The sequence below is a fragment of the Suricata suricatta genome, chromosome 14, assembly GCF_006229205.1.
Source record: "Suricata suricatta isolate VVHF042 chromosome 14, meerkat_22Aug2017_6uvM2_HiC, whole genome shotgun sequence".
Classification (NCBI taxonomy): Eukaryota; Metazoa; Chordata; class Mammalia; order Carnivora; family Herpestidae; genus Suricata; species Suricata suricatta.
The window spans coordinates 27,878,418-27,895,556 of record NC_043713.1 but is presented as its reverse complement, the minus strand read 5'-3'; the positions used below and the strand labels follow the sequence as shown (position 1 = coordinate 27,895,556).

The 17,139-nt window shown below is 42.3% G+C and overlaps 1 protein-coding gene across 3 annotated transcripts in view; it reads left to right on the top strand.

Moving 5' to 3' along the window:
- The window catches only part of SETBP1 (SET binding protein 1), a 369,979-nt gene that overhangs the window by 249,088 nt on the left and 103,752 nt on the right, over window positions 1–17,139 (top strand). For all 3 annotated transcript variants that reach the window (XM_029922074.1, XM_029922076.1, XM_029922075.1), the window contains one exon: window positions 10,332–13,791. In XM_029922074.1, coding sequence (XP_029777934.1) covers window positions 10,332–13,791 — 3,460 coding nt within the window. The remainder of the gene's footprint in view (window positions 1–10,331; window positions 13,792–17,139) is intronic.

The window sequence follows — 17,139 nt, the reverse complement described above, 5'->3', positions numbered from 1 at the left end:
TATTTTTGTCTCTGTTGGGTAAATCCATAGGAGTAGAACTGCTGAGTCAGAGGGTATATTTAGCTTTAAAAGGCTTGGCCAGATCAAATTCTGAAGTGATTGTACCCTTTTACACCAGCCCCAGCTATGAATAAGAATTTTAGTTGCTCCATATCTTTGTTGACACTTATCAATCTTTTTAATATTAGCCATCCTACTAAGTGCATAGTAGTGTCTTGTTGTGGTTTAAATTGGCATTTCCCTGGTAACAAATGATTTTTGAGAACATCGGCAGGTGCTCACTCGTCATTCCTACTTCTTTTATGGCCCAGAATATTTTGGCAAAGGTGTTTTGATGGTAGGTAAGTTTCAGTTGGCTGAATGTTGATCAAATCTTCTATACATTTTTTTGTCCAATTTCTTTGGTCAATTTGTTCTAGCAGGAAGAGTGTCAACATTTTTTTTTAAGTTTACTTATCTTGAAAGAGAGTGAGTGTGAGTGGGGGAGGGGCAGAGAGTGAGGGAGAGAGAGAATCCCAAGCAAGCTCTGTGCTGTCAGCACATAGCCCGATGCAAGGCTTGAACCCACAAACTGTAAGATCATGACCCGAGCCAAAATCAGGAGTTAGATGCTGAACCGACAGAGCTACCCAGGTTCCCCTTAAAATCCTTTTATTGTGGAATTGTATCTTTCTTTAATTCTTAGTTTTTGTCTCAAGTATTTGAAATTCTGAGTTGCAAACAAATTTAGTACTATTGTCTCTTCTTGATGAATTGACTTTTTTTTAATCATTTTGAAATGCCCTTAATTATCAAAATACCTTCTGTCCTGGAGCCTATTTGCATTGTATTAATTGAGTATCTCCAGCATTCTTAATGTTTGTGTATTTTATCTCTTTCCATCCTTTTAAGCTGTCTGCATCTGTACATTTAAAAGTATCTCTTGTAAACAGCCTACAATTGGGTCTTACATTTTTGTTCACTCTGACAATCTATACCGTGTCTTGTTGTTGCTGTTGGGTATTTAATACATTTCGAGTCAATGTAATTACCAGTAGTGTTCAGGGTGTCTACCATGTTATGCTTTCTCTTTGTTCCATCTCTCTTCATTCTTTTTCCTCCTTTTCTGCCCTCTTTTGGACCAATCAAGCTTTCTTTAAGTTCCATAAGTTTCCTTCTGTCGACATTTTAGATACATGACTTTGTTTTATTTTTAGAGTTTGCCTTAGAGATTACAATGTGCACCAAGTATCACTGACTACTTTAAACTATTATTACATCCCTTCAAATATAAGAATTTTAACAAGCATATACAGTTGACCTTAAACAACAAAGGGGTTAGGAGCATGAACTACTGTACAGTTGAAAATTTATGTATAACTTTTGACTTCCCCAAAACTTAACTACACTGATAGCTCACTATTAATTGGTAACCTTACTGATAACCTAAATAGTTGATTAACACATATTTTGTATGTTTACTGTATAATCACAGTAAAGTAAGCTAAAGAAAAAGAAAGCATTATTGAGAAAATCATAAGGCAAAGAAAATACATTTATGGTAGTGTATTGTAGTTATTAAAACAAATTTGCATGTACATAGACCCATGTAGTTCAGACTCCTGTTGTTTGAGGGTCAGCTATACTTCCATATACAACCCTCTTGTTTCTTGTTGTATTGTTTTTGTACATTTTATTTCTATAAAACTCATGAACTCCATGATATATTGTTATTATTTATGCTTTAAGCAATAATTTGCCTCTTAAATTGTATGTGTGCCCACATATTTTCTGTTTCCATAGTCTTCATTTATTCATGTAGAGCTGGGTTTCCATTTGGTATTATTTCCCTTTACCTAAAGAATTTCCTTTTACATTTCTTATAATTTTCGTCTGTCAGCAATTGATTCCCTCAGTTTTTATTTATCTGAAAATATTTTGCCTTCATTTTTGAAGGATACTTTCACTGGGTATATAATTTAAGTTGACTGTTTTGTTTTTATTTTAGCCCTCTGAAGATGTTATTTCATTGTCTTCTGGCTTGATTTGTATTGAAGAGAAGTTAGTTATTTTTGTCAATGTTCCCCTATAGTTATGTGTCTTAATTCTCTGGCTGCTTATAAAACTTTTATCTTTGGGGGGGTGCCTGTATGATTCAGTTAAGCATCCGACTCTTGATTTCAGCTCAGGTCATGAACTCAGAGTAAGTGAGTTTGAGCCCCGTGTCAGGCTCTGCACTGACAGCATGAAGCCTTCTTGGGATTCTCTGTCTTCTTTTCTCTCTGCCCCTCTCCTGTTTTTGTGTGAGCATACACTCTCCCTCTCAAAAATAAATAAACATTAAAAAAACGTTTACCATTGTTTTTTAATCAATGTGTTTACACTGTGCCTCGATGTGGTTTATGTGTGTATTTATTCTGTCTGCTGAACATCTTAGCTATGCAAATCCAGATGCACTATTCTTCTCTACTTCTGGGATGCTACCTATATATGTTAGACTTATTGATCCTCTTCCACAGGGCACTGAAGCCTTGGTTTTTTTGTTTGTTTATTTTTGTTTACGTTTTTATCCCTTCTTTCAGTTTGGATCATTTCTACTGTCTCCCTCTCAGGTTCGCTGAACTTCTTTTCTGCATTGTCCTATAAGCTATTAAATCCATCCTGTGAATTTTCTTTTCAGATATTATATTTTCCCAATTTAGAATTTTCATTTGGTTTTTTTGGTAGAGTTGTTGTCTCTTTGCTGACATTCCCCATATGTTCATCGATTACGTTCACCTTTTCCTTTCAACACTTGAACATTTTCATAATGGTTGTTTTAGGAGCCTTGGATCTGTCTCTGTTCTCTTGATTGTGGGTCACATTTGCCTATTTCTTTGCTTGTCTGACACATCTTTTATGGGGTCCTAGATATTGTAGATATTATATTGTATAGATTCTGGGTTTTGTTGTTTTCCTTTAAAGAGCTTGACTTTGTTCTGAGAAGTAGTTAATTAACTGGCAGATTAGCTTTATTCTATTGAGGATTCTTTTCAAACCTTGTTAGAGAGGGACTAACATAGTTTCTATTCTAGGGCTAGTATAATCCTACTCTTAAGGAGCACCATTTCTGGAATATCAGCCAAATGTCTGAAATATTCATTAAAGTTACCCCACTCTAGCTAAGTGGAAATCCAACATTGCCAGATATTAGTGATCTCAGGATTCTATGTTCAGTTTATGGACCCCCAGTAGCTTCACTCTGTTGGTTCATGGAGTCTTGCCTTCAGGTACTGGTTAAAAATTGGCCAATGACATAAGAAGATCACTATAAAGGTTTCTAGGGTTTCTTTTCTTCATGGCTCCCTCTTCTCAATTACCCTGTCTCTCATATTCCAGTTCCCTTAGCCCCATACTCTGATCTCTGTTTCTTCCATGCAGAGAGATCACAAATTTCTGGCTTCCACTTTTCTGGGTCCATGTTCAGAAAGTGCTCCCAGGCAAAAAAAGTAATGATAGGGGGCCTCATGAGTTTCCTTCTCTCTAGAATTACAATCCATATAGTCTCTTGTCCAGTGCCTGAAAACAGTTGCTTCATATATTTTGTTCAGTTTTACATTTGTTTCCATGGAAAGGGTAAGTCTAATACCTATTATAACATTGTGGCTGGAATGAAGTCAACGATCATTTTAAATTATGCAGAATTACCCTATACCGAAGGAAGCATATGTTAGGGGCCTCTGTCTTTGCACCAGCTGTTATCACCCTGAGGAAAGGGAGTGTGTTAGTATTACTCACAGGCCCCAAACAGCAAATCAGGAATAGTTCCTATGGGAAGTAAATCAAGGTGACTTTCCAGGGCAACTCATGTGACAGGAAATGAGGACTCATTTACTTTATATACTTAACTGAAAATGTTATGTCCATTTAGTAGTGGGGTAGTGCTTCTGTTCAGGCTGCTATAACAAAATACCATGGATGGGTAGCTTATAAACAACAGAAATTTATCATAGTTCTGATGGCTAGGAAGTCTAAGATCAAGTCCAAGATTGGCAGATTCAGTGTCTAGTGAGAACCTCCTTCCTGGTTGAGAGATGGCTCTCATATGTCTCTTGCCTCACATGGAGAAGGACAAGAGAGCTCTTTGGGGGTGTCTCTTATGATAGGAGCATTAATCCCATTCATGAAAGCTCTGTCCTCATTACCTAATCACACTGTGTTCCCAAAGACCCCATTTCCTAATACCATCACATTGGGGTTTAGGATTTTAACATATGAATTTTGGAGGAACATAAATATTCAGTCCATCACACCCATGGAATCAGAGGGTCATAAGGCCATGATTCAAATAAGGTACTTAGTGACATTCTTCTATACCTACCATTAGCAAATGCAGGAATGAACTGGGTTGAGGAGAGATCCTCTGTGTTCAAGTTCAATGGAAGCTGGTATATGCGTTCTTCCTATTCATGAGCCTAAAGAGTCATCCTCAAAGTCTTTCTTTAAGTGATAGACCCGTCTCTCCCCAACCCCCACACTCATAAATGAAATCATTTGCAAGGCTGTTCTGTTTATTTGGGGGTTAAAGGAATGATGTGGAGCATCCCTCTTGCCCCATCCACTGGCTATAGTTCAGAAATGTTTTTTAAAAATCCTAGGACTCTGTGGAACACATTTGAAAACCACTGAGCTGGAACATCTGATAATATCAGAGCCTCTCTAGTCCCTAACCCAACCCTCGTATTTGATATAATCCAGTGGTTCTCAACTTCGTCTGCCCATTGGGATAACCAAGAGCTTTGAAAAAAGTACTGCTGTTTAGACCCCGCTTCTAGAATGCTGATTTAATTGGTCTGGGTTAGATCCCAGGCATGGTATTCTTTATGAAGCTTCCTTGATGATTCTAATGTACAATCAGGGTTGAGCTTTCGTCAGATGGTTTCTGGTTGCATTCCTTGTCTCCCACACTCAGTTCTTGTTCAGGCTTGATCACTTGCTTTGAGCCTCAGAGATAAATGCCAGGATACGATACCCCAGGGTTCTGGGGATTGGCCTGCATGAGTTGGGGAAATAGGAATCCCAGGGTGGGAGGTCATGAACACCTGCATTCCAAAGTCTTTCTGGGAGAACAGCACACTCATGCACACACACCACTGAGTTCTCTGCCTACCTCACCCTGCAGTGTACTTGGAATATCTAAACAGGATACAGTGTTAGAGTTTCTTACTATGTAAATTACAAAGAGTTCAGAGAGCAAAACAAGAATGCTTATTGGTGCCAAATTGCATATCCTAACAGGCGCCTATGGTGATTTGTTCTGCACATGTACCACCAAAAAGTGCTACAGATGTCATGGCAACCACAGAAGAGCCCCACCCCAGAGGAATGATGGTATTGGAACATTAGATCAGTGCTTTTAAAACTTGATTGTGCTTCAGAATTTTCTGGAGAACATGTTAAAATGCAATTCCTTGGTCCCATTCTAGAAGATTACAATCGGTAGATCTGCAGCGGGGCCCACGGATCTGTACTTTAGGTAGTTCTGGTACAGCGATCCAGGATCCCATCTTGAGAAGCATCCATTGCCAAATTCAGAGCAAAACTCCCCTCATTCCTTCATACCCAGGCATATTTTCCTACTCTTGTAAAGCAAAATATCTCACAAACAGTAAATTTAAATTATCAGTGTCAGCAGAATGCAGCACAAACACAGCTAACCCAAAAGAGTAGTTTATCTCCCACAAAGTCATGCTGGATTTTTGATGAGTTATATGATTTTTCTCAGACCCAAATAGCCCTCTTCTCTCATTGTGACAACCCTTACTTTAGATAAACCATAGATAAGACTGGGTGACTCATTATCTTCCCATTTTTACGGATTTTTCAAGTTTTTATGCAGTGATCTCATGCTTGTTCTTAAAAGTAGACAAAAATCAAGTGCTATTTATAAAGTAATCTGACTTATGCAAAATTGAAATGTATATGATCTATTATACATTGGTTGTAGGGGAGGGGATAGGTATCCACTTTACAAAATAATTTTTTACATTGCAGAGGAACTCGCTTCCATAAACACATTTAGAAGAGATATCTGTCTAGTTTCAGAATGGAGGTTCAGTGATGAGCATTTGGCATCTAGGCTGAATGGGCACAGAAAGCATTTTTCTTATAAAAGTAAGCCACATCTTCCAAGTGACTGTATGTTTTACGAACAATTCATGGGGGTAGGGGGAACAGCCAAGAGATATGCTGGGCTTATTTGGTACTCAAAGTGTTCAACAAAAATAATCAGCCCAATGTAGAATACCATCAGGCCTCCCTTTGTTTGGTAGCCATTTTAGGCCACACCCCTGCCATGGATGGAAGGTAGGAGAGAGGCCTTAAAAGATTCAGGTCTTGCTCCCAGAAAAATGCAGAATCTAAGGGGGAAATGGAAGCATGTGCTAAGTGGGTCAATAAAGCCCTCAGTCAAAGACCCCCATGGGGAGACTGACCGCTGGAAGGGCGGAAGGGGGACCCCTCGCTTGCCCCAGCCAACATTGAGCCAGGGGCCTGTTTTGCCATGTCCATCTCTGTCTCAATGGAGTAAGTACTCCATTCTCAGTGAAGGACATATTGGAACTGACAGCCTTACCACTGTGTATACAATATGGCATGGCTGACAGATGAAGAAATGGGATTCCGTGAAATGCAATGGGATATAGCCATCAGCCAAGGCCGGAGAAAAGCCGTGTTCTCCTGGACCCCTTAGAGAGCGCTCCTTCTCAGTCTCTTTGCCCCTTCACTGCAGCCCATCTCAGTGCAGGGTTTAAAGCACCATTTCCCCCATTAGTCTTGATCCTTTGTTGTACTTCCCTTTTGTACACCCTGCCCTTTGATTGTGCAGCTCTCCCAGCAGGGCAAATTGCAGCTGAAATGGTAGAAACAATGAGATCAGGCAGTGTCCAGATGGAGGCACTGGGAACCAGGCACACTTAACTGCATTACTTTCAGCTGGTCTGCCCTGGGTGTAAGTGAGCAGGCCCCACCTTTCAACTGCCAGAGTGAAATCCACCCTGACAGTCACATGGCCTTCCCCAAAGGCAGAGTTAATTGGAAAGTGAAATAATTAACAGGAGATGAGGGAGAACTAATAGTAAAAATTGCATTGAAGAGGAGTTACCTTCCGAATGCCTTTAGTCCTTAAGTATTTGGGAAGGATTTTTTTTGTGTTTAACACCTAATGCATTTGAGTGCTCCAATTTCCTTATGAGCATTATCAAATGAATGACTGGACGTTTATTATCTTCTGTGTGCAGTAGGCATTTCATACATGCTTTTGTTTATTCACTCAACAAACATTTATTGGGAACTTTCTAGGTGTTTGCTTTGTAGTAGGCACAGGGGATAAGAAGATAAATGTGTCTCTGACCTCAAAGTACTTACATTCTAGGAGAGGGAGACAGAAAAGTACACGAACAAATGGCACAAAGCATTATGAAGATTGTGATCGATGTCTTTATGAGAGACAATGGTGCATGTAGATGGAATGGCCTAAGAAATTGGCTGCAGGGGTAACTGTGTTTGCAGACAATATGTTGTAATATATAGGCCATCAATCTCACTATTGATAAAAATGAAATGTACCCAGAGCAAAATGTGTGTTCCTTCATTTGTTCAGTAAGTGTTTGTCGAGTGCCAACTATTTGCCGGGTGCTGCGCTTGGCACTTATGTGATGGTGTGTACAGGCTAGAAAGGGAAATGGGCATTAATTCAGTTAAGGCACAAATCACATGTAAAATTACAACTAAAATAAAAGTGCAATAAAGATAACATACCCGTTTTCATGAAAACTTCTAACAGGAGTATTTCTCTAAGGTGGAGAACCACCCTACAATCGAACTGAGATTCGAACATGAGGAGTATTAATTAAGGATTCTGCTACATTCCAGGAAGAAAAAGACAGAGCAATTGAGGGAAACTGGTGGGATCAGGGGCCAAAAATTCCAGCTTCACTATGAAGTCCCGGTGTGGACTTCAGTGATCAGATCTAGAAAAGTGTGGAGGGGTGGTAAAAAAGTGGGGAGCCAGGGGAAATAGGGTGACTGTAAGTCCTGCTTTGCCAGAGTCCAAACTAGAAACTCAGATATTTTCTGCCCTGTAATGTTTAAGAAGCACCAGCACTAACTCTCAGAGTGTTCTAGTATTAGTTACCAACTACACTATTGCACTAAAGAGTGGAAAATTTTGTTTCCAAGCCCGTTTGTAGACCTGTCATCCTGTGAGTATACACACAGTGCCAACTAAAATCTAAAGCACAAATTAGCAGAGCCCTGATTCATAAAAGATAAGTGACATTCAACATTTTATGCCATGAATAAGATTTCTGTATTTTTTTAAACAGGATAGCAGCTTATGTCCACAGCAATAATTTCTAGCAAAGTCAAGTGCAGGATTAATCTAGATGTTGATGATGGTGATGTCCCCTAAACATTGCAAGGTGAAGAAAAAAGTAAATACAAAAAGTAAATTTTTGTCTTAATTTTCTCCTGGGCACTTATAAGCTTACCCTAGGGAGACTCTCTAATGATACTTAAAAAACAGAATCCAATACTGGAAGTAAAAACAGGATTTTACAAAATCAGGGAGGCAGAAAATAACCCTAGGGATTCCAGGAACCAGGATGAAAAACAAAACAAAACAAAACAAAACCCTACTTGCTTTACTGCATTGAATTTTACCCATAATGCTTTCTGACACCTGTGCTTTAATTCTTAATAGGGACTATAAGCAATGCTTTTTAATGAAGTATAAATGCTAGAGAATCAGTGGCAAATAGGTACAGATAGGTGATAGATACATGGGTAGATACATAGATAAAGACAGATACATATTACAGGTTAAAATTCCCTAAGTCCACTAAACCAACCATCATTTAGTGAAGATATTATCTAAAGCTTTCTTCAATTTACTAGTATCTCCTATTCTTTAACACATCTTAGGATAATGCATCCTATATGTTTACTGCTTGTATTTATAAAACAGTACTTACAATACACTTTTTTGAATAGTTCTCTGTACTGGGAGCATGCCTTAAAATCTATCTGCAATAAGTGTATCTACATTAAAAACTTTTAATGCCTTGAGCACCTGGGTGGCTCAGTTGGTTAAGCATCCACCTTCAGTTCAGGTTATGATCTCACAGTTCGTTAGGTCAAGCCCCTCATCAGGCTCGTTGCTGTCAGCACAGGGCATGCCTCTCTCTGATCTTCTGTCCTCATCTCTATCTGCCCCTTCCCAGGTTGCATGCTTTCTCAAAATTAATGAACCTTAAAAAAAACTTTTAATATCTCAAAAAGACCTGTTCACTGTCTACTCCCTCTGTGACTTTGTAGCCCCTGGCTACATCAGATCTCTACCACAGGTTCAGCCTTTCCCTACTGAAGAGTCAGTCCTGAGGAAGGTGCTGAAGTCTGGAGACTTTCCTGTAGAATTTGTTCCGGGAAAAGCACAGCTGACAGAGTTGGGAGCAATGATCTTGAGTGACCATGCATTTTTTTTTCAGCCCATTTGTTCAGGAGACTCAAGGTTACTTTTGAAATTGTTGAGGAGTTTTCTCAAGAGAGCTGTCAGTGCCTAACCTGGGGCTTCAGGATGCCTCAGTGTGCTAACTCCCAACACCACACTGCTCCTAGAAGTCAGAAGGGTGGAAGGTCTTTTGAGTTTCTTTCCTGTTCTGTTTCTTCTTCTCCATGTCCTTGACTAGCTCCCTTGCCCTCTCACAGTCTTCAAATTCCCACCTAGTTCCTCAGTTTGTGCTGTTTTTCCTTGTTGTAGTGGTTCCCAATGAGCTACTTGTTTGAGCACAGAGATGCTAAACTCCCAGGTCAAGTGCAAACAGAAATGAACTTCAGTAGGAGGAAGCAAAGAAAAGACATTGGAGGGGAAGTTGGAACAGAAGTAAGAGGCAGCTTGAGTTAGGCAAAGGGACCAGGGAGTTGGGAAGTTCACATTTTCTCCTGGGCTCTGCCACCATGGGCAGGATTCCCTGTTAGAAAAGTTTCAGCTTTTTCATGTATAGAAGGCAGGCACTGAGCTAAGTGACCTGCGGAGCCTGTCCTCTATTCTGAGATTGCATTCAACCAAGATTGGTAAAAGTTCCTATTGTTTAACAGGAAAAAGACAGTGATTAAAACATCCTTATTAATGTTCTAAATCAGTGCAACATATTTTTACTTCTGCAAATAAGAAAGCCTTCAAAAATATTCTGGAATTAAGGTGGCCATTTCCAACTTTCAAATAATTAAGCCTTTTGACATTGAATTTTAAATAACTCCAACATGCTCATCTTTGTTTCTCTCTCTCTCTCCTTCTCTACCCTCTCCACCCTTAGGCTTATGAGCGGCCACAGAAACACTCAGCTCTCCACTATGACCCAGGCCTCCCACAGGACGTCACCAGTGACACCTTAAAACCAAAGCACCAGCAAAAAAGCAGCAGCCAGAACCACATGGACTGGTCCACCAACTCTGACAGTGGACCTGCCACTCAGAATTGCTTCATCAGTCCAGACTCTGGCAGAGAAACTGCAAGCACCAGCAAGATCCCCGCTCTTGAGCCTGTGGCTTCCTTTGCAAAGGCCCAGGGTAAGAAAGGCAATGCAGGGAGTACATGGAGTCAGTTGTCCAACAGCAGCAAAGATCTGCTCTTGGGAGGTGTGGTCCCATCCCCAGGCAGCCACAGCTCACCAGCCCCACCCAGCAGCTCTGTTGAGTGCAATGGGCTTCAGCCCTTGGTAGATCAAGATGGCGGAGTTGTGAAGGAGCCCCCAGAACCACCTACTATAGTCAGCAAGAAAAAGTCCAGTAAAAAAGATGTGATAAGTCAAACCATGTCAAACCCAGACCTGGACTGGGTCAAGAATGCCCAGAAAGCATTCGACAATACAGAAGGGAAAAGGGAAGGCTACTCTGCAGATAATGCCCAAGAGGCATCACCAGCCAGGCAGAACACAAGTTCTGTCAGTAATCCTGAAAATGACTCAAGTCATGTCCGGATTACTATCCCTATCAAGGCACCCTGTCTAGATCCAACCAGCCATAAGAGGAAAAAGAGACAGTCCATCAAAGCAGTGGTGGAAAAGATCATGCCAGAGAAAGCCCTGGCTTCTGGAATCACTATGAGCAGTGAAGTGGTTAACAGGATACTTTCCAATCCTGAGGGAAATAAGAAAGATCCCCGTGTCCCTAAGTTGAGTAAAATGATAGAGAATGAGTCCCCCTCAGTTGGCCTTGAAACAGGTGGAAATGCCGAGAAAGTCGTTTCAGGAGGTGTGTCTAAGCAGCGGAAGCCACCCATGATTGTGACGCCTCCAACATGCACGGACCACTCTCCATCGAGAAAGCTCCCAGAAATCCAGCATCCCAAATTTGCTGCAAAACGGAGGTGGACGTGCAGCAAACCAAAGCCCACCAGTATGCTTCGGGAGGCAGTCATGGCCACCTCCGATAAACTGATGGTGGAACCACCATCTGCCTATCCCATCACCCCATCCAGCCCTCTGTACACCAACACAGACAGTCTTACTGTGATCACGCCAGTCAAGAAGAAGCGGGGGCGGCCGAAGAAGCAGCCTTTGCTCACAGTCGAGACGATTCATGAGGGAACTTCTACCAGCCCAGTCAGTCCCATCAGCCGGGAGTTCCCTGGCACGAAGAAAAGAAAGAGACGACGCAGTTTAGCTAAGTTGGCCCAACTAGTGCCAGGAGAGGACAAGCCCATGAGCGAGATGAAATTTCACAAAAAAGTTGGAAAGCTTGGGGTGTTGGATAAGAAGACCATCAAAACTATCAATAAGATGAAAACACTCAAGAGGAAAAATATCTTGAACCAGATCTTGTCCTGCTCCAGCAACATTGCTCTAAAGGCTAAAGCTCCCCCAGAGACCAGCCCTGGGGCAGCAGCCATCGAGAGCAAATTGGGCAAGCAGATTAACGTCAGCAAGAGGGGAACCATCTACATTGGCAAAAAGAGGGGCAGGAAGCCAAGAGCAGAGCTGCCACCCCCATCTGAGGAACCCAAAACAGCCATCAAGCACCCAAGGCCTGTTTCTAGCCAGCCGGATGTTCCAGCCGTGCCTTCCAACTTTCAGTCACTTGTGGCATCTTCACCAGCAGCTATGCACCCACTTTCAACACAGTTAGGTGGGTCAAATGGCAACCTGAGCCCCGCCAGCACTGAAACCAATTTTTCAGAGTTGAAAACTATGCCAAATCTCCAGCCTATCAGTGCTCTTCCAACCAAAACCCAAAAGGGAATACATAGTGGAGCCTGGAAGCTGTCTCCCCCCAGGCTGATGGCCAACTCACCTTCCCACCTTTGCGAAATTGGGTCACTCAAGGAAATAACTCTGTCCCCTGTGAGCGAGTCACACAGTGAGGAGACGATCCCAAGTGACAGCGGCATTGGGACGGACAACAACAGCACGTCTGACCAAGCGGAGAAGAGTTCAGAATCCCGACGGAGGTACTCATTTGACTTCTGCTCCCTGGACAACCCGGAGACCATTCCGTCTGACACCAGCACAAAGAACCGGCATGGCCACCGGCAGAAGCATCTAATAGTGGACAACTTCCTGGCTCATGAAAGCCTCAAGAAGCCAAAGCACAAGAGGAAACGGAAAAGCCTGCAAAATCGTGATGACCTTCAGTTTCTGGCAGACCTGGAAGAGCTCATCACCAAGTTCCAGGTGTTCAGGATCTCCCACCGGAGTTACACCTTCTACCACGAGAATCCGTATCCCAGCATTTTTCGGATTAATTTCGATCACTATTACCCGGTGCCATATATCCAGTATGACCCGTTGCTCTATCTTCGCAGGACTTCAGACTTGAAGTCAAAGAAGAAGCGTGGTAGGCCTGCAAAAACCAATGACACCATGACAAAGGTGCCTTTTTTACAAGGGTTCAGCTACCCTATTCCCAGTGGAAGTTACTATGCACCCTATGGAATGCCTTACACATCAATGCCTATGATGAACCTTGGTTATTACAGTCAGTACCCAGCTCCTTTGTACCTGTCTCATACGCTTGGAGCAGCTTCCCCATTCATGAGGCCAACAGTGCCACCACCTCAGTTCCACACAAGCTCCCATGTGAAGATGTCTGGTACAGCTAAGCATAAAGCAAAGCATGGAGTGCACCTGCAGGGACCTGTCGGCATGGGCCTTGGTGACATGCAGCCATCCCTGAATCCTCCCAAGGCGGGCAGTGCCGGTCTGTCCAGTGGTCGGCTCCACAAGAGAAAACACAAACACAAGCATAAGCACAAGGAAGATCGGATCCTGGGGACCCATGACAACCTGAGTGGTCTCTTTGCAGGCAAAGCCACAGGCTTCTCCAGCCACATCCTTAGCGAGCGGCTAAGTAGTGCTGACAAGGAGCTCCCACTAGTGAGTGAGAAAAATAAGCATAAGGAGAAGCAGAAGCACCAGCACAGTGAAGCCGGCCACAAAGCTTCTAAGAACAACTTCGAGGTGGACACCTTGTCTACGCTGTCACTTTCTGATGCCCAGCATTGGACACAGGCCAAGGACAAAGGTGACTTGAGCAACGAGCCTGCAGACTCATGCACAAAGAGGTACTCTGGCAGTGGTGGGGATGGTGGCAGCACCAGATCTGAGAGCCTGGATGTGTTCAGTGATATGACCCCTTCAAATGACAAGTGGGACAGTGACATGAGTGGGAGTAAAAGGAGGAGCTATGAGGGCTTTGGGACATACAGGGAAAAGGACATCCAAGCCTTCAAGATGAGCCGCAAGGAGAGAAATTCTTACGACTCCTCCCTGTCTCCAGGTAAGGGCACATTTCTCCTAGACCTGGGCTGTCTTATTATTTCATTGCTGGGGTTTGCATGTTGGGAGTCTGTCATCATTGAGACATTGCATTCACGAGTTTGCAGAGAGGTAGGGACCAGATGGAAATGGACATTCTTCACATGTGACTTTGCAACACTATTTATACATTTGTTATTTGGTATTTACTGCCTTTCCTCTCAGAGTCATTGCCTGGGAACCATGGGCCCAGAGGCAGCCCCAGTAGCTACCTAGACTACAAACCACACCCACTACGTGTATGCTTTTTATTAAAGATGCTATTCTTAAGTCCTCATTCGATCTGATGGTGCAGTTTGCTAGTGGTATAAAACCTCTAAAACTTACTAAGAATGCCAGCAAGATCCCAAGAATGTCAATGCTGGATGGGAGCAATATCTCGTTTACATGGCATACTGCCTCCAGAAGTCCCACATCCTAGGTGAGACGTCTACAGCAGAGCCGCTGAAAGCTGCCCACAGGGGCATCTTCAAGTGTACCTAATGAGGGAGCCATAACTCCAAGCTATCTTGTCCTTTTTGACCATGAGCATTTGATAAGCTGCCCTGACCAGATCCCGCTCATCATTTCTTCGCAAGAAGGGGAGGGAGCCTGGCTGAAAGGTGTTGCGAGCCTCCTACCCCATGGGACCTTACTGCTGTGTCTCTTGGCATGTCTGCTGGGAATGGGATTTTGCCCACTAATCTCTAAACTTGAAGTACTGGTTGCTACTAGAAAGAGCTCATTCCTTGTCAGTTGCTGGCAGAATTTCCTTGCTAACTTTCCCCCCACACAGACCTGCCTTGCCACAGAAGCTTGATACTTCAGCATAAGTATCCCTTTGTCCCTTCCACACATCACAGAAGTGGTAAGACTCTTGTAGAACAGAACAGTTGTTTATGAGGAAAAGAGTAGAAGCTCCTCTTCTAAGAGCTACACAAGCTAAAAGGATTTCTCGTGCTCCCCCTACCCCCAGATAGTACAAAGTGTTCCAACCGTAGCCTGCTTTTAAAAGACTAATCATATTTATTTCAGGTTTGGGTGTAGTGTTCTTCCTCCGTTTGTGATGTGTACCCCTTGTTCATCCTCTTCCCTGCCGGGTAGTCAATCATTAGTGAAGGTGAGGGCAGTGTATTCATGAGGAATCAGAGGCATTTTTATAGGCCAGCAGACTTCAGAAGAAATATGATTATGAGTTGGAAACCACTTAAAGATTGCCCCAAATTGCCACTAGCTTGTGCATTGCTGTAGTGGTGGATGTTCTCCTTGGTTCATGAAGAGACCAATTAGCAGTCATGTCTCCTGCTGAAGGTGATAAATGGCCCATACTTCATGTTTGCCCAAAGTGGATGTTCTCTTCTGGGTTTCTCTGTTTCTCATCATCAGACTTTGTTGAAGGTACTTGATTTATTTTTATATAGAACCCAAATTAAGCCCATTTGAACAGGAGTTGCTAAATTAAACTTTTACATGAGAAAAACTATTGCTTCTCCTTCAGTATGGTGAAATTGATCCACAGGTCCAGAATTAGCCAGGGACAGAAGCTTTTCTTAATTTTTGTATTTTCTTGGCATTATTTAGCAAAAAAGCAATGGTGGCATATTATTACTAAGAACCTCTAAGCAAGGATCCTAACTTAATGGACCTGAGAAGCAAGATATTAGAAGTTAATACCTCTATCCATCATTGCTCATTAGGCTTCTCAGCAGTCTTACCAAGATTTTTCTGTGGTTGGACTGGATTGCCAGGTGCTAGTTGACTTCATGAAGGTTCCCAGCTGGAGATCCATCTCTGATCCCTGTGTGTCTCTGAAGGTGCATACCCTCTAGCCATACAGCTCTGTCTGGGTTTGCATTCACATGATGGCCACTACTTTCTTCAAAATTCCCCTTCCCCTCCCTATCTTCTTATTTGTTCTTCAATCTGTCACATCAGGTGAAAAGAAACTGGCATTATGACAGTGTCATAAAAGAAAGCTGGATTCAATCTAAAAATTGGGTACTATGCCCAACTCTGTTATGTAGGACCTTAGGCATGGCATTCTGTTTCTTTGGGATAATGTCTACCCATCTTTTCCTGACAGGGTTGAACCAGACCTCTTTCATATAGTATTTTCAGTTCTTAAAGCCATTTCACATGCATTTCTTGTGCATTGCATTATCCTGCAATCTTAGTAGAGAGGTATTTTCATTCCTATTTTACAAAGACACTGAGACTCAGAGATCAAGTGACCTGCTTAGGTTTAGAAAGCCATTACTTATGATTTTGAGCCCAGGGCTTTGGCCATTGCATTGCAGCTCGAACACATGCCACCAATAGTTAAGGCAAGTCTAGAACACAGGTTCTGGTCCAAAGCTCAGTGCTCATATATTCCTCCATGGCCCTTCCTCTCAGATATATATCCATTCTCCAATTACATGTCTTTCCCTAAGGCATCTTCACAGCTATAATGTGATAATTGCAGAAGAGAGTAATTAAGGAAAGACCACATCCCTCTATTTAATTTCCAATCAATGAAAAAGGACCCCTTATGTCCCAACCTTTTCTAGACATTAGCCTGGATCATCTACATGGACAGGCTTCCACCTCTGTTCTTATAGCAGTCCAGTTCTCAGAGTTATTTTCTCTACTGCTTTGTGCTTACTCTGTGTTATATGAGTTTATTTTTTTCTTCAGTGTTTTTTAATGAATCATAATTGTTGGTGGTTTCTATGTCTGTATGTATTATGTCTGTTGTCCTTGCACATCTTGTTGAATATCTTACTGGAGGAGATTTGATTCTCTATCATTCCCCTCCCTTCCAAGTCTTGGCCTCTTTTCACCTGTATTCTGCTCTATTTCTGAACCCCCAAAGCATCAGGGGAAAAAAATGCCTTTAACAGCACTTGGAATTCAATGTCAGAGTTTGTCAAGATTCCCTGAAGAGTGCTCACCTTAATGTGATACACTTCAAGGAGCACCAAGTCCCATTAAAAGGTAAAAGGCAGGTGGAGTGAGGCTGAGGTTACTGGAGACATTAAGACCTTTTAGAGACTTTACCTGAATCGAGGTGTCTCTTCCATGGATGATAGTGAGGGTCCTGCTTGGAAAAAAGCATCAGTATGCCTCACAATTTCTCTCCCTCTACCGTTTCTTTCTCCATTCTGGATTTGTTCCCTTAGCATCTCAATGTCCTATTTCACATAAGCTAGTCTTTTCTAAAATAGGTATGACATAAATATAGATGCCATCCTTTAGCCTGTTGAGGACCAGATTTAGGAGCTAAGTCAAGAGAGGACTTCGAGCATTCCCTGAGATCAGAGCTGACGGAAGACACCATATAAATGGAAGT